Source organism: Zootermopsis nevadensis, unplaced genomic scaffold (assembly GCF_977971745.1).
Source record: "Zootermopsis nevadensis isolate Lab colony 2312 unplaced genomic scaffold, Znev_1.0 Znev_ptg000024l, whole genome shotgun sequence".
In the NCBI taxonomy this organism is placed as follows: domain Eukaryota; kingdom Metazoa; phylum Arthropoda; class Insecta; order Blattodea; family Termopsidae; genus Zootermopsis; species Zootermopsis nevadensis.
Window position 1 is genome coordinate 18,314,553 of NW_028259156.1, and position 23,407 is coordinate 18,337,959.

Sequence of the window (23,407 nt, forward strand, 5' to 3'; positions counted from 1 at the left end):
TCACAGAATTGTTTTGTGAATGATGATATGAAGTTGATTCTGTATGGATGAAGAATGTAGTTTTATATAATTTATGTTAGCTAGGAAATAGAAAGATTACAATCTGATAAAATTATAGTCAGTCAAGCCTGCCTATATTTATTTTAAACTGTAGTTACATTTTTTTTTGATATAGGGCTGTTGTAATAGTTGAACACAAAACTGGTTATAATTAGTGTCACTGATTTAGAGTTTAAAATATATTATAGGAATGTAAAGAGACAATAAGGTACAATGTGGATTAGCATTATGTAGAGGCTTATGCTTATTCTAGGTACCTGCTTATGAAACTCTGTTGGAGTTGCATGCCGGAGCGGCCACCATTGCTACAAGTTCACTCAATGCTGAATCACCTTTACGTGAGCCAAGAACAGAACGGCAAGGATGGTGATAGCTCAAGCCTAAAAACAGATGAAGATTTTGAGCACCGATGGGAGATGTTCAAACCGAATTCTATTCCAAAAACTGATAATCATATAATTTCACCTGAGAAGATTCCCATTGTGCAGTCTCCAACTCAGTCTCCAGGGGAAACAAGTACCAGAATCCTTCCAGATGATGACACAGTTGCACAACTGGAAGAAGGCCACACACTCCAGAGCAAAGCGTTAGTATTACCCCCAGCTGAATTTGAAAGTGATATTACATCACGAGACTCAGGAAACCTGGTCATGGATGGAATCAGCATGACTCCTCTCACAACATCACCCCAACCATCATTAGCAAGCAGTTTTGGAGGTGAGTTCTTTATACCAACTCTTCAGCAAAGTCATAAGTCACCAAGTCTCCAAAACCTACGTGGGTCCATAGATGATCTCAGTGAATGCACCGTTGAGGTCACAGATGCTACAGATTGGCAGAAAGAGGATGAACTGGATCGTGTTTCAGATAGTATGGAGAGAAAAGAGAATGCAGGGGAAGTATTGAATGAGGAGGGCAGAGAAAAGGAGGTGAAAGAAATTGTTTCACTGGAACCAGACTTTGATTCTTGGTTGAAAGGTGTGGAAACAACCAATGAAGAAGATGCAAAGTTTGTTCGCAAAATATCTGAGGCAATTCGAGATCTGGATAATGCTTTAGCACTGGAAAAGACGTCGTCATCTTCATCCGAAGCTTCTAGTAAATGTGATTCCCATCAGAGTCCTGCGAGAGGCGCAACTGCTGAACAGAATGTGGTTCTGGACTTTAGACTTGGTCGTGCAGATTCTGGTGTGTCATCAGATGATAAGGAGATGATGTTTCAACCAGACAGTCTTCAAGATGACAGTTTGTTGGATAATGTTAAGTCAACATATTTGGAATATAGGGCAACAGATTCTGGGACTGACACTGAAGATGAGATATGGAGGAGACGGATTGAACAAGGAGAGTTCTCTGAAAAGGTGAAGGAGAAGTCTAAATCAGTTGCAGATCTGATGGTTTTAACCCACATTGAGTGCAGTGATGGCAGTGATTCAGAACCTCCATCTCTAACCTGGTGTTTTGAGCGGAGTTCTGACGGCCGAGGATCCTTCAGTACTAGAGTGAGGCCAGGTTCATTGGGTAAAAATGTTCCTACTACATTTAGCAGTGAGAGTAATGTCCACGGAGCTGTTCTGGATGAGGAATTCAAAGCCACGCTAAAGAAACAGAGGCAGTATATCAGAACGTCAAAGTCTGGGTCTGATCCAAATTCTTCACTACAGAGGTTTGATGAAGCAAAGACCTCAGATGTGCAGTCTTCTAATCATAACAGTAGCAGGAATTTTTTAGTCATTGATGCCTCGGAAGAAACTAATAAACAGGATTGTGTGACTGAGATAATAGCAATTAATGGGGAAACCTCAGTGAATGAAGTAGCATTATTGTGTCCCAGCATAGCTGGTCCTGTATTGCATAGTGATGTGATAGCTAATACAGCAGTTGTGTATGACAAAGTAGAGAGCAAGATTGATGTTAATGTTGAAAACTGTGTGTCAAGTTACAGTCAAGTGCCTGAGGAAGATTATATGTTTAATTCAATGTTGGCATCTAGTTGCCAGGACAAGAAACGTGATGTAGTAATTAGTGAAGCAAATGACATGTTGGGAGCAGACACTGGTTGTGCTGCAAAGTTAGGTGCTATTCCTCATGAAGAAACTTCAAAAAGTATTAATGACAATGTGCCTCAAAAACATGTGATAGAATCCACATTAAATAATATATTTATGTTGAAAACTGAAGCATTGCCACATCAGAATGTGACCTACCAAAATTTGTTTAGCTGTGAGCCACACAATGTTTCTAGCATTAGTTTATTTGCTACGTGTGATGATTTTGAGGACAGTTTTGATACAAGCACAGGTGTGAGAACTGAAGATGAATATTTCAAAGGTGAATATAAAGAATCAAATTCATCTCCTCTGTTCACAAGTGCACCTCATCATCCTCATAGGAAAGTAAGAGTTACTGATTCTTTGCATCCTGACATATGTGATTTTTCAGATGCTATTGACACATTTCCAGTCGTGTCTGATGTGGTTTCAACATTCTCTCCAAGCAAGACATTGAATTCTGAAACCAGTTTCCAACGTGTAGATAGTTCATACATTGACTGTGACCATGTGTCAACTTCCGACACACTGTCAGATTCATTCCATTTTTCCCCTGTGAACATTTCTGATGTGCAGGAGAATGTCAGCTTTACCAAGCAAAGCCTGCAAGTACTGAATTCTCCTTGTGAGCCGCAAATGATATTTAATTCCCTTAATACTGCTGACATACCTCTAGCTTCAAGCAAAAATACAGTACCTGCCTTTAGTTTAAAGGATAACAAACAAGGAAGTATGGTGCAGACTACAGTTTCAGATTTTATTCCGTCAGTAGTTCTTGGGCCATGTGAAGACTACACATTAGATTATTTTAAGGGACTGAAAACAACATCTGGTGAGAACACGTCATTGAACTGTGAAGACATATCATTACATTTAGGGAACAACACTTTTACAGATGAAAAAGTGGAAAAACCTGTTTCAGGTGATAAACAAAAACCATTACTTGTAGATTACTGCATTGACTCGTGGGACAAACATCTTTCTGCTGCCTTCCTAGAACATGAAGTGAAGGCTAATTTCTTTGATGACATCAGCTTTAAATCTGGAACAGACAACTTGACTGATGAAGATAAACCAGTGAACCACAGGCTTACCAGTACCTCAAATAACAGCTTAGAGCCAGCCCTGTTAAATCATGAAACAAAAGAAATTAATTCTACGTTTGAAAATGGAATGAGAAATACCCCTGCTCTTCTGGAAGATCCTGAAAGTAATGAAAATTTGGATCACTTACATGTATCATCAAAACATGAAAAACTGGTCAGGAAAACAAATGTTACAAAAACTGAAGACAGTGTTCATGATGCAGATATAATCCTTAGCTTCTTGGAAGATGTGGGTAAATCAACAACTGAAGAAGAAATTTTTAATTCTTGCCATCCGAGATGTTCAGTGAATTTTGAGCATGACCTTGATAATATTGTAGTGAATGTTACAAATTTTGTAGAAGATTCTCAAGTCAATGAAAGCCATGATCAAACATCTACACATTTAAAGCATGAGAATGCAGACACTAATGCCTCAGTTTCAAAAGTTGAAGAAAGCATAGACAGTGATAGTGATGTAACATGCAGCATTGTAGAAGACATAAATGTGTGTGTTGCTACTCATATCAGTTCAAGTACTGAACCCAATGGGCAGGAATGCAAGATGGAAGGTACTGCAGTAGGCAACAAGAGTGTACTTACTCCTGATAATTTTCCACTTATTGAAGAAAAGTTGAAAACATCTGGACTCTCTATTCCAAGTCTGAATTTCATTAGCGCTACTCCAGTCCCATCTGGAAGAAACACACCAGAAATGTTAACAGAGTGCACAATGGAAGTATCAAATGATGGAACTGAAACTATGGTTAACTGTGTGCAACCTATTGAAGAAGTATTTGCCAGTTTGATTGAAACTGAAGAAGAGGATTTGGTATTTAGTTCAAAGGAAAGAATGGTTGAAGAAAATGAACAAGAAATTAAAATCCCTCTCGCCTCACAAGGAGCATGTGAAATTTCAGTGAACCTAACACCAGATGAAAAAGTAAGTCTTGAAAATTTGTCTAGTGAAATTACTTCAGTTAGTAAACTAGGTTTTGATACTTACAGCTCTGCTTCAGAGACTGACCATTCAGTGTTAATTGTCACAAGACCATTAGAAAACAAGACCAGTACTGAGGAATGTGGAGTAGAATTTTCTTGCTCAAATGTGTTGCTTTGTGCACCAAAGAATTCAGAAAATAAAGGTGAGACACCAGAACTTTGTGAAATAGAATGTGAAGAGCAAAGCAAGCCCAGTGGTGTTATACCTTTAGGATCTCCTGATCTTAGAAACACTGCACAGTGTGAACTGGAAGTCACATTAAATACAGGTTTGAAGAGTATGGAGGCAGTGCTTAATACTGTCAGTTCCAATCCATTAGGCTGTCACACTCTGATTCTGAAATGTGAAACAGGTTCATGTACACTCCCTGACCTGCAAAACACTATAGTCACAAAAGCAGAGGTCTGTGAAGAAGTAAATAAGCCAACTGTTGATACAAAAAATGCTTCACATGTTGGCCAACAAACCAAAGTGCCTTTCCAAAATGCAACAAGCAAAGAACTATCTTCCATTGAAGAACATTGCCTATCCCTTCATAAACAGGATGTACTGATAGCATCAAATTCACTTACTCTGGAAAGTGAGAAAAGCAGTGCAGGCTCAAGTTTAAATGATCTTACTCATGAAGAAAATAGTATCATACCAACAGACTTGATACACAAACAAATTCCTATCATTGACACAGACCTTTTGAAGTGGGGCCCTGAAGAAAGCAAGTGTTGTGAGCAAGCAAGTGAAGAAGACCTGGAACACATTCCAGACATAGTCAGGGATGTTCACAAATTGCACTTTGAAGAGAATTCCATGTTGAAAGTTTCTTACTTTGAACAGGTTACTGCAGAAACTCCCAACTTTGCTGGTCACATTTCAGTGCCAGATTCTGAGGAACACAACACAAATTTTAACTCAGATTTGACTGATAGTTTTCGAACAACAGAAACAACACACACAAAATCTCCTGAATTTGCTGAAGACATTTTAAATGTAGAAGAGAATAATGAAAACTGTAGTTCAGAGATGTCAGCTTATGAGCAGATATATGTTCGGCCAATAGAAATTAAGCATCCTGATTTTGTCACAGATGTTCTGGAATTATATGCAAAGGAAATCAAAGAAAGCTGTGACTCAGGTGGCATCAGTTGTGAAAAAGTATACATGGTACCAGTTGAAATTAAGAATGTTCAGTCTCCTGATCTTACTATAAATGTAGAGAAGAGGAATGAAAGTTCTAAGTTTTCCAGTTACAAACAAATGTCCTTTGACCCACAGAAGCAATTCAGGATTTTTAATCCTGGCCAAGACATAGCAGAAACTAAAGAGATGTGTAACTCACATCTTAAAAATTGTGAACAAGCATCTGTGGAAGTTTTGGATTTAGTTCATATGCCACTGTCTCAAATTTTCAGTGACAAAGAGGAAAAGGTGGTTGGCGCTGATGATTCATGGAAGCAGAACCAATTTGACAGCAACAGTCGAGTACTAATGGAAGATTTTTTGCTTGGAGAAAGGTTAGCAAGTGGACTGACTACATCAGGACTTGATATAAAGGCAGAGGAAAACTTTGATGCAACTGGTGAGGTGGAAGATGATGGTGAAGACTTTGGGTTGGACGCAGTGAAACACTTGACACCAGATGATGAACGCAGTAGTGATTCTGGTTTCAGAGACAAGGGAAGTTTGAGTGAGAGCTGTGAGGAAGTGTGTGATGAAAAGTACAACCTTGAGGATATTGAGGCAGAGTTGGAGGACACTTTTAATAGGGGCAACTTCAACTATGTTGATGAGCATGACAATGAAGAAGAACAGAATGAGAGAGCACTTGAAGACCAACAGGGAAAGTTGTCAGCCAAAAGTTCTGATGATTCACCATTCATCTACATTGAGGAACCTGGCAATGGAAACCAGAATCATAGGACTATGGAAGACATAGAGAGAAAGCTGCCAGTCAGGAGCTGTGTTGATAAAGTATACAACATAGAAGATCTTGATTGTTGTGATATTGTGCATAATGAAAATAGCACTGATAAAACATTTGAAGCAGTGGGTGGTAAATTAACAAAGGTTATAGACATGTTGGAAAGTGTAGAAAAAGATCAGGCAGGAGGTCAGTTTGCTGGAGAAGTTACAGAATCAGTAATCAAAGATCAGCTGAAGAATGAATCTCTAGATTCAGGTGATTCAGATATGAAGAGATCACCTGAGTTGATCAGAATTCAGTGTGATATAGATAATCATGATGATACTTCAACAGGATTTCACCAGCCTGAACTTTTGAGTGTGGCTGGTGATTATAAAGAACCCATTTTGCTAGTAAAATTACAAGAAGATATAGAGACCAATATTATAAAAAATTATACTTCTGTCAACAAAATAAACCAGTTACTTGAGTCAGGGAGAGAATCTCAGAATTCAGAAATGTTGAATTTGGACAGTGACACAAGACAATGGCAGATCATAATGGATTCAAATGTGATTGAACATGTGTCTGATGAGAACAAACAAAACAGATATCCTGTAACTGTTCCTGCAAGTGATTCCAGGCCAGTTTCTTTAACTAACGTTATTCCAGATATAAATTTGACCACAGAAATTCATGTTCCTGATAAACATTTTTCAAACCATGAAGTCAAACATGATGCAATTTTATCATCCATCTCACCAGATGATAAGGTAGTTTCACAGATGGATGGTTACTGTCTAAGAAGTACACAAAAATCTGGATTAAATGCATACCAAACATTCTCTTTTGGTGAAACATGTGCAAATGAAGATGCATGTGAGGTCGGTGACAAACCTGAATCTGCAAGTAGAGAGCTACAGCACTCAGAGTTGGTACAAAGGCACACAACGGGATGGTATTTGCATCCCCCTCTGGAAAACGGTAACTATGAAGACAGTAAGGGAGATCTTGTAAACCTTGAAGAATGCCCCAGTGTAACAGATTCAGGCCCATGTAGCTCAAAGTATGAGGAAAGTAATAATGGTGACAACAGCTATGTGTCATTTAGTCTAGACGAGGAATTTGTGACAGCAATCAGAAATGAGCTGCGTGATAAATTGCCTTGCACACGTCAACAGAGTCAGGAAGAGGAGGACTCGGAAGAAGATGAGATCTTAGATCCAGATGATGACTTGCCCCAAGAAGAGAGAACAGATATCATGATACATTACAACACATACTCAGCACCTCTGTCTCCAATTTTAGAGGAACATGAAAGTGGGAGTTCAGTAACAACTACAGTCAGTGATCATTACTCTTCATTAGCATTATCAAACCAGAGAGATGCTCCAGTATCAGGTTCTGACTCAGAGCCTTTGAGTCCTGTCTTTGTGTTGGATCCAAGAGATGGTGATAGTAGAGCACAGTATGAAATAAATGCTAAGAAGTTTGAACAGGAGATTCGAGAAGCCCTTGAAAACTGCAGTTTGAATAGTGAAGGTAGTGAAGATATAAGCAGCCCTTCCAATAAAGTTCATAATGAAAGCAGTGTGCTACTTGAGGATCTGGAACAACAGCCATCAGTAGACACACAGGGATTGTCATTGAATGTGACTGTAAATGAGAACATTGTTGTAGTCCATGGCACCCACCAGCATCCTAATGGTGATGATCTTCTAGTAGTGAACACTGAGACCAATGAAGCTACTTTGTTAGAGAGCCTGACACCCAAGTCACACTTAGCATTTGTGAATAATAGAAGAACACTTCAGGAGGGCAAGTCAATTGATGGACTGTCTGGCACACCTAACTTTTTTGGTGAAAATGAAGTGATTGTTGGTGTGAATTCAGATACATTTGTTATTGATAGAAGTAGATTAATTGGTACCTTTGAAGTGGATTCAAAATTGGGTGCAGGAAAAGAAATGTCATCTGATGATGAAGTGTACACACCAGACAGCATATCTGAGCATGTGACTGGTACTCCATCCGAATCCACTCTTCAGTCTCCTGATACTGAAAACTTATCAGACTTTTTTCTAACGCCATCTGAAAAGTCACCTGCTGTAAGTGAATGTCCACTTGGACCACAGAATTCCAGTGTGTTCAATTCATACCTTCTGCATTCCTTATCAAAGAATCATGATAACCAAATTTTTGAAAAGGTGCAGGAAATCTCTTTAGGAGTAGCCAACAATGAGGCAGCAGAAATAATATCTGAGCTTGAAAATAGTGGCATATTTAATAACAATAATAATGATGCAAACAAAGAAACTTGTGCAGCAGTGTTACCATTGTGTGAGAAAGTATCAATACAAGAGCTGCCCAGCTCTAGGACTTCATCTGTGAATGATAACAATGAAGTGCTGTCAGTAGAGGACAGTTCAGAATCCTCAGAATTAACTAAGAAAGACTCTGATGATGATAAAAACAACCCTGCAAGGCTGTCTGCAGTTGATCGATTGGACTATTTAACATCACCAAATCTAGATGTGTTCTCTATGAAGATAAAGGAATCAACAGAGAATTCTGAAGAGGAGGAAAACTCTATGAATGGTAACAGCTGCAACAGGAGACTGTTCCTAAATGACACTTTAGATCTTCTGAAGAGACGAAAAGATTCTCGACAGAATGACAGTGACCTATATCAAGAAGATGAAGAAAGAGACTGGAGTCTCCCAAACCTTGAAGCATCTATTCTCAGCACGAAGGCACCGATGCCATCGCCAGAAGAGGAATCATGGAAGCAGATCCCATCAATGCTGGCATTCTCAGATTTGAATGAAGTGATGTCTCGGTGTGGTAACAAGCAACAGGCATTTGACACTATCTCTTTCAATGGTCCATCACAGTGTGTGTCTTATAGTGGTCAGACAGAGGTGGATGATGGTGATCTGATGTCCACATCTTTCAGCATCAAGGGTGATCCTGGTGATCCAGAATGCTACACTCCAGACTGGGAAAGTGATTCTGATGAGACTAATGAAGAAGATAATTCTTCTTCAAGTGGTGAATTCATATGGAAGGTACGTACATGGGGTATGTAAATTACAAGTTTGTAGGGAATGAAATGTACACATGGTTCGGTACCACATTGTGAGACAGGAAACATGAGGGTCTGGAGGTAAGACCATCGGTTCTTACTGCTTGTGTCATGGCACCTTACATCTTGATCTTTTGCACCTTGCATTTGAATTATTGAGTTTTTAAAATATGAAATTATAGTACTTGTTATCTAACTGTAAAAAGTAATAGTTTAAAAAATCAATTAATAATCCCCAAAATTAATACTCTCTACACAGCATATATTATGCAAATTAATTTGGGTTTTATGTGTTTTTAATGTTTTCAGTTTCACCGCAATATCATAGTTAACCCTGCACTACAGACTACCATCATAATAATTTCAGAAATGTGTGTCTTACTGTTATGAATATACAAAATTTATAAATAAGTTATGATCAGATGTTTTACCAGTCCATCATCATGTTTCATTTTGTGAAATGCTAAACAGATTTCATAAAGTATAGCATTTGGGTCCATACCTGTCAGGTTAATTTAATTTTGTTAAATACCAGTCCATTATAGCCCCTGCTTTACTTAAAGCCCAAATTTAACCAGTATTTTTCATTAATTGTTCACCCAACAATAAATTAATACATGACTTTAAATGTACTAGCATATGCTATTAAGATGTATTTACTATTTGAAACCTGTTTGATATAGAGAATATTTACAGAATATAAGGAAAATAGTTTTTGACTCTGTGCTGTGTGATATCTGTGCAACAGTAGATATTATATGCAGCAAATGAACATAAAGACGGATGTGGTATGCAAAATTCTAGAGAATGCTCTTGGAAAGTATGTGTACCACATTAGAGCACACTTTTCAAATGCTGTGTGAGTTCACAATTCAATTTAGCCATTCTCCAGAGAAATTTGAACTTTTTTTCCTCCCCCTCTTCCCCTGTTTGTCTTACTGCTTTGGTACATCCTGTTCCTTTTTTCATCTATTCTGTGTACAACTGTAGTTGGCATCCAAGTGGAAAAACTGTGTTGCTTTTGTTTGTGCTCCCTTGTATTGTTATATTCAATGTTTCTTTATTTAAGGTTTTATCCTCATTTAAAGATCCATTTCACTGACCTCCAAGTCAGTAATTTTGGTTTTAAATGTCTTCTATTTTTCTCAGTTCACTGTTCTTATTCATTATCCCATACTGAAACATTAAGTGAGGATTCCAATGTAGTGTGTTTTCATATTTCTGTGGGAGTAATTATTGTGTGTTGGTTACCTTGTACATAATTTTGTGTCTTGTAAAACCGTAAAGTTTATATTTAGTTTGCATTGTGTATAATATTATTTTTAATATGCATATCCATAGAACATAGAATGAAGAAAACTATATTTCTGCTTGTAGAATATGTAGAAATTTTTTGTTTTTGTTACTCTTTGGATGTAACTCATAACTCATCATTCCTATAAAGCAGTAAAAGACAGTCATCAGTGTGAGAAAAATAAGGGAATGTGGAACATGTGATGATTAAATAATAGGGCTGATTCTATTAAAAGTATATTGTCACCAATGTTCAGTGAGTGTTTACCTTGTCACTTTGTACATTATGCCTGACATGCCACCAGCAAACACTGGTGATAATAACTGAAAGAACGCCTTTACTACTGGCATTACATTGCTCTGATTGTCATTAGTTGATTCAAATTGAGTCCCATCCAGGCAATGTTTAGTTTCTGGGATGTGAAGAGTCACATAGGACCAAATCAAATGAGTATGATGGATGTTTTAACACTAGTATTTTACTTTTTGTCCAAAATTACTTTATTGAGAGTGCTTTGTGGAAAGATGTATTGTCATGATGCAGAATCCTCTTGCCTGGAAAAATTTTTTTCCATTATCTGGAACAAATGGGGCTCAAACTGATTTAGTTAGAAGAGGTACCATTATGTTAGGAATGAATGATACATTATCCTACAGCTGCCATCTGTCTGCATTTGCCCATCTGTTTCTGTGCTGTGTGTTTCTCATCTGTCCTTCTCTTGGTTTCACTTTGTCTGTCTGTGTGCTGGTGGCGGGTAGGAGGGAGACAGGGAGTCCTCAGTGAAGGCTATTGATATTTCTGCCACTTCCAACACCAGCAAGGTGAGTGCACTTTTGACACAAAGTTGCATGCCTTGATCTGAGACACCCTTTACAACCCGTACACTTGTTTAGGTGTATTTTGAAAAACAACATGGAAAAATCATTTATTGCTTTGGTCATGTATGTCTGTTTGTCATTCTACAAGTTACAGAGAACTCTCATGATATGAAAGGGTTTTATATATGACATAATAATTATACCATTATTGATTTATTTGTGTGTGTTGTTCCACATGTATTGATCCCCACTGTTTGAAAGTTTACAGACATAATCATTGCCATGTTGCAATTTTTAATACAAATAAACATGTTCAAACTATGTAGATATGGTCCATGATTTATCTCCATGCCAAAATCCAAGATCAAAAGATGTACAAAGTTTAACTGTTCTTATAGTTGTGCCCCCCCCCCCCCCCCCCCCCCCCAAGTTCATGAGGTGTACTTATTGTTGAATTCTGCATTTTGTTTTCTATGTTTTTTCTTGTATACATGTTCTGTTTTTGTTTGAATGTTCACACTTTCAGTTCTTTAATTACTATATTATTTCCTTAGCAAGATATTTTAAGTGACTGGATTTAACTGGTGCATGATATCATGCTCATGAAGTTTGTGCAGCCTCCCAATTTGTAGAAGGTGAGAAGTGTGAGTCATCTTGGTGTGAAGTGGCAAATTTTAGTCATCTTCAGACCTTTTTGAGTTACGTTGTTGTTTAGTGTGTAACCTGTAAATCTGTTTGCTTTTTATTATATGTAAGTCATGTACAGGGAGATTTACAGAAGAACTTTTTTGAGATTTTACCACAGGAAAAGATATTTTTAAGGTTATTTGTCTTCAGAATTATTCATAACAGGAAAACACTTTGCACGTTCAGATCTTCAGTAACATATCTGACTTCTGTTAAAGAGTTACCTACTTCACATCTCAGCTGGAACAGTTGAATAGATTTTCCATATTATCTTATGGCAAATGACAGTTGCATCAGTTAGTCCATCTTACTCTTCAGGGTCATCCCTATAACCTCATTTCAAATTGCAAAATGTGCATAAGTGATACAGCATTGTAAATAGTCTGTGAATGAAATTAATGCCTATACGGTTAGTGGTTAGAAAAAAGAGAAGACTGTTCTTTCTCACATTATTTTTGTAATTTAGGCTCTTTAATTCAAGTCCTTTTTAATCATGGTTAATTCTTAATACTTTGCCAGTATTTTTAAACACTCTAAACAAGTAACATTGCCCATACTTTTTATTACATTATCACAGCTGAGCGCAGACATGTTTCTTTCTAGAAAGGAGGCACTGTATAAAAGCAATTTATATTGGGTGTATTGCAGCCATATGAGGGTTTATCTGACTTCCCGATGGAGGTAATTGCTGAAGAGGAGGAAGATGAAGAAGAAGAAGATGATGATGATGATGATGCTGATGGTAGCAGTAGCTCTGGTAGTGGCACCGAATTTGTTCCTTCAGCATGGAATAGTGAAGCAACACCCAATCGTTCAGCACTGCGCAGCCCAGATAAGAAGTCTGTGAGTCTCCAGATTCTTTTATTTTGTAGTGTACATAATTGGGAGATTCTTGTAATTGTAAATGTCACTGTAATATACTTATATTGTAAATTTCTGTGAATATTATAAAAGTAAACTGCCTTGTAACAGCTCAGCTTATTAAGTGACTGGCTGTGGGCTGGATGACCATGGTTTGATTCCTGGCAGAGCTAGGTGTTTTCTTTTTGCTATCTGAATAGACTAGCACTGGGGCATACCCAGCCTCATTCTAGTGGACATCAGGGTTCTTTTGCTGCAGATGAAATAACCAGAGCTTTATGCTCGCAACTTGGGAACAGGAAACCTTACCTGAATCTGTTTTATATATAACATGGGATGTATAAAGTCAAAATGTTAATATAAACATACTTCATAAATCCATTGAAATTGTGGCAAAGTTAGAGTATTTGATAGTAACAGTAACTAATCACCTGTAGTACTACTTCAGTGAGAACCTCAGATATCAAGATCAACTTAACAGACAAATTTTGGGCCAGTTGAATTCACCCTGTTAATTTTTGTGTGCATTGCTCTTCTCCCTAATTCATACTATAAGTTCTGCCTATTTTTGGATTAATCCTCCTTAACAGTATTAGATGAATACAAATTACAGTTATGCAACATTGTTAAATAAAACAAACAGGTTAATGTTGCAACAAGTATGATCTGTTTTAGAAACATAAACTTGTCTGACTTGTTCATATTGATTGTTTATGATTTGTGCACGCTTTCCACCAGGAGGAAGATGACATCAATGTAAGTACCAAGTCATATGTGTAGACTACACAGTTGATTAAAAATAATTAAAAAGTTTAGTTTAAAGCCACCACATTTAAAATTTCAAACATGAATGTTTGAAATTCCTGCAGTATTCATGTGTGTGGTTGAGTTTATGCTTCATGTTAAACATGAATTTATATTGTTTTACTGTGCATTTTTTATTTATTTGTTGTTTATTTAGTAACTGTCTAATAGTTCTGATTATGTAGCATCAAACGATAGGATTACTAGTGAATAGTGAATTGGATAGGATGTATAAGGAAGTGATCATGGCCTCATTTAATGTACTACGAGCGTGTTCTGGCATTTGTCTGGAGGGAATAAACAAAACAGGGAATCTCAATCATGATATATGGTCTGTAGGCAGAGATTTGAAACCAGGACCTCTTGCATATGGAACAGGAATGCTAACCACTCAGCTGTAACATTTATTTTGAGTTTTGCATTCCTATTAATTGTTATAGGTGAATTGGCAATTTGGAATGCTGTATAATTGGCGTCCTTTTCCTTTTCTTGCAGGATCACAAGAAGAATGTGTCATTCAAGAAGCAGAAGTACCACTCTGTGTATGAGTATCCTCGCGAGACAAGTGATTCAGACAGCGAGGGATTTGACTCCCCAACACGCCGACATTGGAACAGTCTGATGTTGCAGTCAACACAACAGCCACAGGTGGACTACTCCAGCTTTGCAGGTCTGTGACTGTAGCCCAGAATTCGCTTACAAAACAGGAGTTTTTAGGCATATTGTTAATTGTTGTGCAATGTTTCTCTGTGACATGTGTAAGCAAATGAGATGTATTGGCTGTTGCACAGACTGGGAGATGCTGGATGGGGATGTTCTGCCAGAGGGAAGTGTTCCTGACATGGATATAGATCAAGACATCCCAGAGAACACTACACAGCAGCAGCTGGACATCTACAAGCTAAGCAGTGTTGACTATGACTTTACTAATGGTCAGTTCTAACATAATTTATAATTACTTTCTTATGAAGATAAATTTTAGGTGTGTTTTGCAACGGTACATGATCTTTTGTTTTTGTCTCTCTTCTCCTCATCAATCTCTTTCTTTTCCTCCTCCTACTCTTCTTCCCTTGCCTCATCAGCTTCTTCTTCCTCCTTAATTTCCTTGTCTTCCTCTCTCTTCTAATCAAGTGTCAACAGATGTTTGCTCAGTCCACTAGTCACACAAAAAGAGAAACAGTTATGAACAGTTGTTAACACACAGCTGTTTATAACTGACCTGCACAGTGGAGAGGTAAGCCACTACTATTGGCAGTTTGTGTTATCTTCTACATGTCAGAACATTCAAAATGAAAAGAAAGAGCAAGTTATTCATGTAATGATATATAAAGGCAACCAGTAAATTGTATTTTACTCAAATCTTTTTCTTACATTCAAATGTTCAAACACATCAATATAAGTGAGATTTCAGTTTGTTGAGCCCTACTTCTCTCCCTTTTTCATCATCCTCGTCTTTCTCAGCTCCTACTTCTTCCTTTACTTCCTTCTCCTTTGCATTATTTCTTCTCATTTTCCTTGGAAAAACAAGGTGCTGCATTTCCCAGGTGTACTGTGTCAACAACTTAGTATACAGAGCTCTGCTATTTCTCCTCTTTATTACGATACTTGTGATGTTTACCTCTGCAGGAATGGTATCAGAAGATGGTGAATTTTACATCAGCAGTTCTGCCCGTCCATTCCAGTTCCCAGGTGGGAGCAATGATGTGTTAACCAGTAGCGGAAGTCAGTTTTTTCCTGGTCAGCTATATCACGTGGGTAGTGAATACAAACCATCTGAAATCACAGTGGATTTTGTGACACCTGACGTTGACATCGTTAATATCACTGTGGCTGACAAGCTCTCTGCTCTGGAAACTGGTGTAGATTCTTATAATGATGAAGTTGACACAAGTCCTTCAAGTATGTCTAGGTTTTCTGTCAGTTTTAATGATCAGTTGACTAACCATAAGTCAGAGAGTATCAAAGGAATTGTGTGGGAAGATGAAATTGACTCTTCTGAATCTGGAGTAAATGGAACATCCAGCAACAGATCATCAGCATCTTCAGATGTTGGAGAGAAGGCATCTTTGGAATCCACAAAACTACAGGAATTACCTTTTACTGACCTATTGGAGTTAGCAAATGCATCTGATCCCACTAGCAGCATAGTGTTAAGTGTGTCTGTTACAAATGAAATGCTTTCAGGTGCAAAGTCTGTGTCTGGTTGTGTAATAACAGATAAAGACTGTGAAACAGTGTTGCAGTCACCATCATCACCTCTGTCTCCCTCAGGGTTAGGAGAACTGCGACATACAAGGGATCGCCTAAAGCTTGATTTGCCACTTTCCAGCACAGCATTTGTTTTGGACCCTCCAGCAGTTGGGAAGCGGAGGTCTGTGGAAACAGTAAAGGGTGAAGCATCCCTGTTGGACAGTGGAGAAGAAACAGAGGACAGTGGTATTGAGTCAAGCAATGGGGCAGTTACCAGGGAAGTGAAGTCTCCTACAAGGGACATCAGTATGACATAAAGTCTGCACTATTGTATATGTTGTGCGGCAATAAATAGCATAGGAATATCATTTGTATCAGATAGCAGAGCACGGAAATGTCCTCGGTATTGAATAATTTATGTAAGCGCATTGTTATGTAACTGTTTTTGCGGGATAAGATATGTTATGTTTGGTACCTACAAGACAAGGATTAATGCTGCCATTTCTTGCCCTATCACAGATTATTGCAAGATGTTGGAATTGGTTTGATCTGAGACAGATGCTACCATTCATGCCTGGCTACAGAATGGAACTGTTATGCAGAAAATCTGGGATCTCTGTGTTTTAACTTTCTCAGAAACACAAGTATGAAGATGAAAATCACAGTTTTGGCTTGAGTAGACACTACTCATTAATACCAACCATCTTCCTAAATTAACTGATTTTATCTTCACTGCTACTACAGTACACATTAATCCTCTTGGCCCCATTCAGACAGACTATAAGCTCAGATTTTGCACCATTATTTCACAGATTATTATTTTACTTTATTTTGTTTTGATGTCTGGAGTCTATGTATAAAAGGAATACTGTCCCTTTACATTATACACCCCTATATCAAGCATCAGTAAGTTAGTGAACTCACCAGCATGTGTCACTAGGAGACAGGAAGCAAACATTAACACTTTCATCTACTAAAAACAGGAGTGACAATTTATGTAAGAGTGTTTTTGAGTGTTAATGTCCAGACAGAGTTAAGTGGATGTTAGAGCAAGGAGATAATCTGATGTCTGAAATAATACAGATGCTATTGAGGGTAATAATACTAACGCGTATATCTTGATTGGTAGGTTTAAGTAACCAGTTTTGTTATCCTGAGAAGAAAAAGTTTTGTTGTGCATATTTTCATGATGATGTGCTCCCTTCACATTTCATTTCACCAGACACCTTCCATTGTTTCTTTCCACAGAGGCTTTTTAATACAGAAGATGAACTCAGGCTATAGTACTATATTTTGATCTACCTGTATGACATTTAAATTTTAATGATCCAGCTAGTGATCATTTTGACCAACAGAATCATAAAATGCATCCTTCATCTCTCTGTTGATCTGCCTTTAGCTTGTGAATAATTTCTTGTCCATATAAATGTAGTAACTTTTATGTTATAAACTAATAGTGTTCCTAAATATGTATTTTGTAAATAGTAGTCATTGTCAGTATGTTATTCCTAAAATATTGTCTACAGTTTAGTGCAAGAAAAGGAAGCTTATCAATTTGCTATATTTTTAGATATGTTAAATATTCAAAGCAAATGAAAGAATAGTTGCTGTGGTCACTGTTGGTGTTAGTTATATTATTTAGATTTAATATGCAGTTATTATTATGATCATACAGAACCCCTGGAAGTGGAAAGGTATGAACACTTTATAGTTCATAGTTGATGTTATGTTAATATTTATAAGCACAAATTTAAATATTTATAGTTGATTTTTATGTATTTTCTGTTATGTTACTGAATCATTATTGATAGAAACAGTATTGAAGTACATACAGATCAACATTTGCCTTTATATTTGTAAGTGATTCTCAGCTTTTGATCCATATTTACACACGGATGCTTTCTTTTCACTGAAGTACCCAACAGATGAAAATTTAAATTATTGTGTGTTAAAGAGAAAGTGATGGAACTAGTATGCCTGTTTTTCTCTAACCGCACAATTCTGATAATCAGAATCAGAGCTCACAAACTTTAACCCTGAAAATATGTGTTACTATCGGATGAAGCAAAGATGTTTTATGTTGATCATAAAATATGATTCTTAGAGGTTACTTGATGCACTGTTTGGGAAAAAGATGCATTGAATTATAGTTGTAGGATTATAAGTACTTAACTTTTTGATCTTATAGATGTTCTTATTTTAAATTTTTTTATATGAAGGATTAGAATCGTAGTCTTATCAAAAGTTATATGTTGAATCTTGCATATAATTAAACAGTTGGTTAAGTTAGGTTAGGTTAGTTCTTTGAATATGGCTATCTTCTTTGTTGTGGCACAGTGTAGTCTGGTAGAAGTTTACAAACATTTCAGAGTTCATCAAATCTAAAACTTCTTGACGATGGTGAAGAGTCAATTGAATAAAAATTTACTTTGATATTATCCATCTTCTAGTAATAAAACGTAAAACGACGTTTCGGAGATGGGGCTCTATCTCCGTCTTCAGGTTCCTACTCAGTTGGGCCCACTAGATAGAGCTAATCCCTATCTCCGGGATTAGCTCTATCTAGTGGGCCCAACTGAGTAGGAACCTGAAGACGGAGATAGAGCCTCATCTCCGAAACGTCGTTTTACGTTTTTTACGTTTTATTACTAGACGATGGATAATATCCAAGTAAATTTTTATTCAATTTCAGAGTTCCTTTCTCTGAAACGGTGGTAAACTTCTACCAGACTACACTCTGTTACAACCCAGAAGACAGCAGTCTTCAGACTCATCACTGTGAGAACCTTAAATCTTAGGTTAATTCTTTAATTACCAATTTCCTTTAGAGAATCATGTAAGTTGCACAGCTTTATATTTTTCATTTTTTAACATCCTAATGCAGCTATTTAATTTAATGTGTTTATTGCATGTACATTTACTAGTGTCATACACTGCAGTTCCAAATTGTTAACCTTTTCAGGTCCATATATTTTAACATAAAACATTCCACCAAGTTTAAAATTGTTTCATAGTCACTCCAACATTAGAGTATGGCATGATTATCCTAAGTTTCTGGTTGAGCCTTACAGAGAACTTTCCATAGAATCACCAATTCTGTCCATTAGTCTGTCTCCGTGTTACATGACCAGGGCATTCCAGACCTATCTTTTCTAGCTTCATATTACATGTTTATTATTCATTTAATACTGAATTAATTACAATTTTTCTTCACAGAATGAATTTATAATAATTTACTATTAAGTTGATCATTAATGATTATGTGGTTTTAGACTGATTAGAAACTTAGATTTTGTGTTTCAATCCCACTCAGTGCATGAATGTATGTATTTCATCTTCTTTATATTTTTGCCTTGTGTATATAGAGGACTTACAGTAGATTAATCTCCCATCCAAGGAGTCCTGCATAATGTCCAAAAAACTTATAATTTTAGAGTTAATTCCAAATCAGAATAATCCAGAGGACCTAATCTGTAAAAGCTGAAGAATATCAAGTTATTAAGTGATTAAAATATTAATTGGTGAACATGCTTGAGTTTTATATGTGAGAGTTAATTTGTTAGGTTTGTATGTTTACTGTATTAGCAAAGGGCATTACTGGTGACATCTGTAATAAGTATCTAAGGTTATGTATGAATTTAAAATATTGGTTATTAAGAACTAAAATGTTATTATTGGGGAGTACAGTAGTATGTGTGTGAGTATGTGGATTGGGCTGTGTATGTTGTTATTTGCGATGCACTCCTTGTTAATGAAGCCGTCCAATCGCAGGAGTTGGGACAAGTGGTAGGAGAGAGCTGGGTTAGTGTTGATGTTTCTTTAATAGTCAGGTTAGATACAGTATAATTATACTGAGTCATGACAAATTTTCCTCCAGATTATGTAGGATGCCTCAATGGAATGTACCTGATTATGTAGTGCTACATGTATTCTTTCTGTATATTTTTACTTTCACATTTTCACTTTCAACAGATATGGAGAAATTTTTTTTGGAAGTTGATAAATATTGTTGAGGCCAGTACAGTTTGAAAAATCTTGTGGCACAATATCAGACATTCAACATTTTGTATTAACAGAGTTAAGCAGAGACTATCAATGCACATGTGGAATATATCATACCACCTTACCCTGTTTTACGTGTTTCAAATCACTGACTTTGCCATTGTCAAAAGTGTTGGCAACAGAGATGTAGGCATTAAAATTCAAGAATGCTGATTTTAAAAAATAGGTTTGCTACCTAAAATTCAGGGAAAAATGTTAGTGACATTCCAGTTAATTCATTTCTTATATATCCAAAATATTAAGGACATTTGTGCAGAATATAGTCTATGAAAGGTTAAGTAAGAATAAAAATTACTAATTCTTAGCATCTTATTCTGCAAAGTGTTACTGTAGATGCATAATTTATCAACAGTCAGAATTTTAAGTTTAAACAATTGGCAGTGATAACCAGATAATCCCTGTACTCATGCTTCTGCTAGCTCTTTAATTTTATTGTGTTGTTTAAATATGATTGGAATTCAGTAGAAAAGGTAACAAAACATATTTTAATATACAGAAGTTGGTTACATTTTAATCTAAAGCATGTCAGTATTGTTAGGTATTTCCTGACTGTGCAATAGTTATTAGAAGATTTTAACTAATAATCAGTAAATCTGCCAACAATCAACATTCAGGTAATGCTTAGTCTTCTTTATTATGTTTGATTGGTTAAGTGGTCAAGAACATGAGTGCCTCAGGTTGTGATTGAATTCTTGTGGATTAGGAAAACTGTAGTGGGTGTTTAAATGAAACTTTGTGAATAAAATAGATTTTCCTTGCTTTGTGATTTATAAAGAAATGATAAGTATATGGTAATACTAACAGTAAGTGAATAGGATGTATAAGAATTATATCAAAGAGGCATTGTCACAAAATATCTCAATATTAATACAACATTTAAAGGAATTTTTTTTAAAGCAGTTGCACTGATCTTCCAGATCTCCTTTAAGGGGAAACAATAAAACAATATTAATGCTACAGTTCATAACTCTGAATTAGTGATTAAAATTGTGGTTATAACCACAACATGGCATCATTCCTACTTGTACATAAATGCATATTCGTCACGTACTTCTTATGTCATTAAAGTGAATATAAATTGTGAGATAACCAAGTTTCATTCTGGAATGGAAGGTGAATATATATATATATATATATATATATATATATATACACACACACACACACACACACACATACACATATACATATATACACACGCACATACAAACATTCACCTTAGCCATGATAATTTCCTTATACCACTTTCAAATTAGACTTTATTGTCATTTACTATGTGTATTTGTGTACTAATCATGGTTGTGGCTCCTGGGCATAGTGAAATACCAAAGAGGAATTTAATTTAATTTAGCAGTTTTCACTAAAACATTACTAAAATTTATCAAAATAAAAAGAAGTTCAGACAGATTAATGTATTTCCTTGTGAAAAAACAGTGGTTGTGGGAAAGAGTCTAAATTAGTTTTGTAACTGCTGTGTCATGGCTGCAGTTGATACAAATTTCCAGTAGAGTCCCTTTGTGATGTGATGGTTTTCTGTTACTTAACATGGTAAGGTAAAGAGAGCCACCTGTGAGTACAAGAATTTCACCCCTTCCCAAGTTGGTTTTTGACAAATCCATCTGTTGCAATAACAATTGTTACTGAAAATTCACAAACAATGAACTTCAACTTTAGGAGATAGCAGGACACATAGCTACAATGTATGTGGTAAACAGCAAATGAATCCAGATTACAAGGACCAATGTTTCCAAGAGAAATGTTTTTTTTTGTGGTTTGGGGATTGTTGAATTGTTGTTATGTGAGACAAACAACACAGAGGTCTTCAGTTGAAGTATCACTTCTGGGCAGGATGTTTTATTTTGTGCATATTTGTCCTTTTGCTAATAAGTGGACTATTATTTCTTTTTAATAACACATTTATCTTACCGAATTTAATTATTTTATTTTTCTGATTTGTATGCCTTATATATATTTTTAGTATGTAATGAGAGACATTATATACCTTTGTAAAGGTTCTTTAAAACATGCACAGAATAGATTTTTTCCAGAATGTAATTTTCTGCTTCTTATAATCCTTTCTCTGTTTATATGATGTGTTAGATTGTCACTGTTCAACACACAAACTTAATGAGCCATAAGGTAAGCAGCGAAAGGGTTACTGTGCATATAATTTGTATGGTGCAGTACATTGAACCTGGAGTCTTTTCCCCTTAGAGAAAGTAACTTGTGACCAATTGATGAGAGAGCCTGTTCTAACTGCGGAGGTGACCACAGTATTTGTGTACATATTGTAAAGAAATGTGATAGCAAGTCATGTGATTCAGGTTGCCTAATTTTATTTTATTCTTTTTTATGTACAAAATTTCCAGTAACATTCTTTGATGTTTGTAGTTCATTTTAAATGTACAGACGCAGAGTAGCATAAAATTATGTGATGGAAAGCGTCTTCTTTGATTGTGCTTGTTTCTTTCATCAGATCCATGTTGCAGAGTCCTTGAGAAGCTGATAGTATGCTTTGCTTGTTAAGAAACCCATATGTGTACTACCTTATCCACAAGAGCCTGCCATCAGTCCCTGTTCTCTCTGTTCAGAGCCAGATTAATCCAGCCCACATTCTACCACCTTATTTCCAAAATATCCATTCTAATATTATCCTACCATTTGTGCTCAAGTGGCTCTTTCCCTCAGGCTTGTCAAACAAGATTTTGTACACATTTCTTATATCCCCCAATGCCTGCTACATGCTGGTCTGAAGAAGGCTGCCTTTTAGATTGTGACTGACACCGTGGTCTGTTTGAAGTTAACCAACGTTTGAGAGGTACTTGCTGCCTCAACACTATATAATGACAACCAGTCACCCAAATATATGCATAGAGTCAATTCCTAAAGTATTTCATACATTGAATATGCCTCAAACAGTAGACAGTGTGCATCATAACGCTCTGTTCCTTGTGAATACTTCTAACCTTTCTCTCCCCATTACATATTTGTTTTAATCATCCTAACAATATCAGCTGATGAGTACCAATTATTAAGCTCCTCGTGCTTATTTATATTTTGCTATGTGATTATATCGGTTCTTTCCATAAGCTGCAAAGCATTTCATGAAAACAATGTTTTATCACCAGGAGATGAGTGAGACAGCAAGCATCTCTCTCTCTCTCTTGTAACATGTGCCCTGAAGCCTGGTAAATTTCCACCAATCACACGACGTTACAAAGCAGAAGACTGCCATTTTCATCTGACGTTACAACGGTGGAAGACTGCCATCTTTATCCGACGCTACGACGCAGAAGAGGACTATCCTGAACCTCGTAACTGTTCTCAAGTAATTTTGTGTGTACGTATAGAATATAAATACCAGTTTATTTAGATATTGTATTACAAGTTGTAAAACAATATCCAGCAAAGTGTAAATGATCATGGTTGTACTCTTCACGAAGATTGCAAAGTGGTATACATTTAGGTAATCTAATAGAATTTCAAAATTAGAGAAAGTGATTAATTTAG

At 36.4% G+C, this 23,407-nt stretch overlaps 1 protein-coding gene across 6 annotated transcripts in view; it reads left to right on the plus strand.

Annotated features, from left to right (window-relative positions):
• LOC110838099 (uncharacterized) overlaps positions 1-23,407 on the plus strand; it is a 67,340-nt gene that overhangs the window by 36,825 nt on the left and 7,108 nt on the right. For 2 of the 6 annotated variants that reach the window (XM_087355007.1, XM_087355010.1), the window contains 7 exons: positions 314-9,164; positions 11,234-11,296; positions 12,629-12,823; positions 13,580-13,597; positions 14,141-14,315; positions 14,437-14,577; positions 15,272-23,237. In XM_087355007.1, coding sequence (XP_087211133.1) covers positions 314-9,164; positions 11,234-11,296; positions 12,629-12,823; positions 13,580-13,597; positions 14,141-14,315; positions 14,437-14,577; positions 15,272-16,152 — 10,324 coding nt within the window. In that variant the 3' untranslated portion in view covers positions 16,153-23,237. The remainder of the gene's footprint in view (positions 1-313; positions 9,165-11,233; positions 11,297-12,628; positions 12,824-13,579; positions 13,598-14,140; positions 14,316-14,436; positions 14,578-15,271; positions 23,238-23,407) is intronic. The other 4 variants (XM_087355009.1, XM_087355012.1, XM_087355008.1 and 1 more) reach the window with 3 other exon arrangements.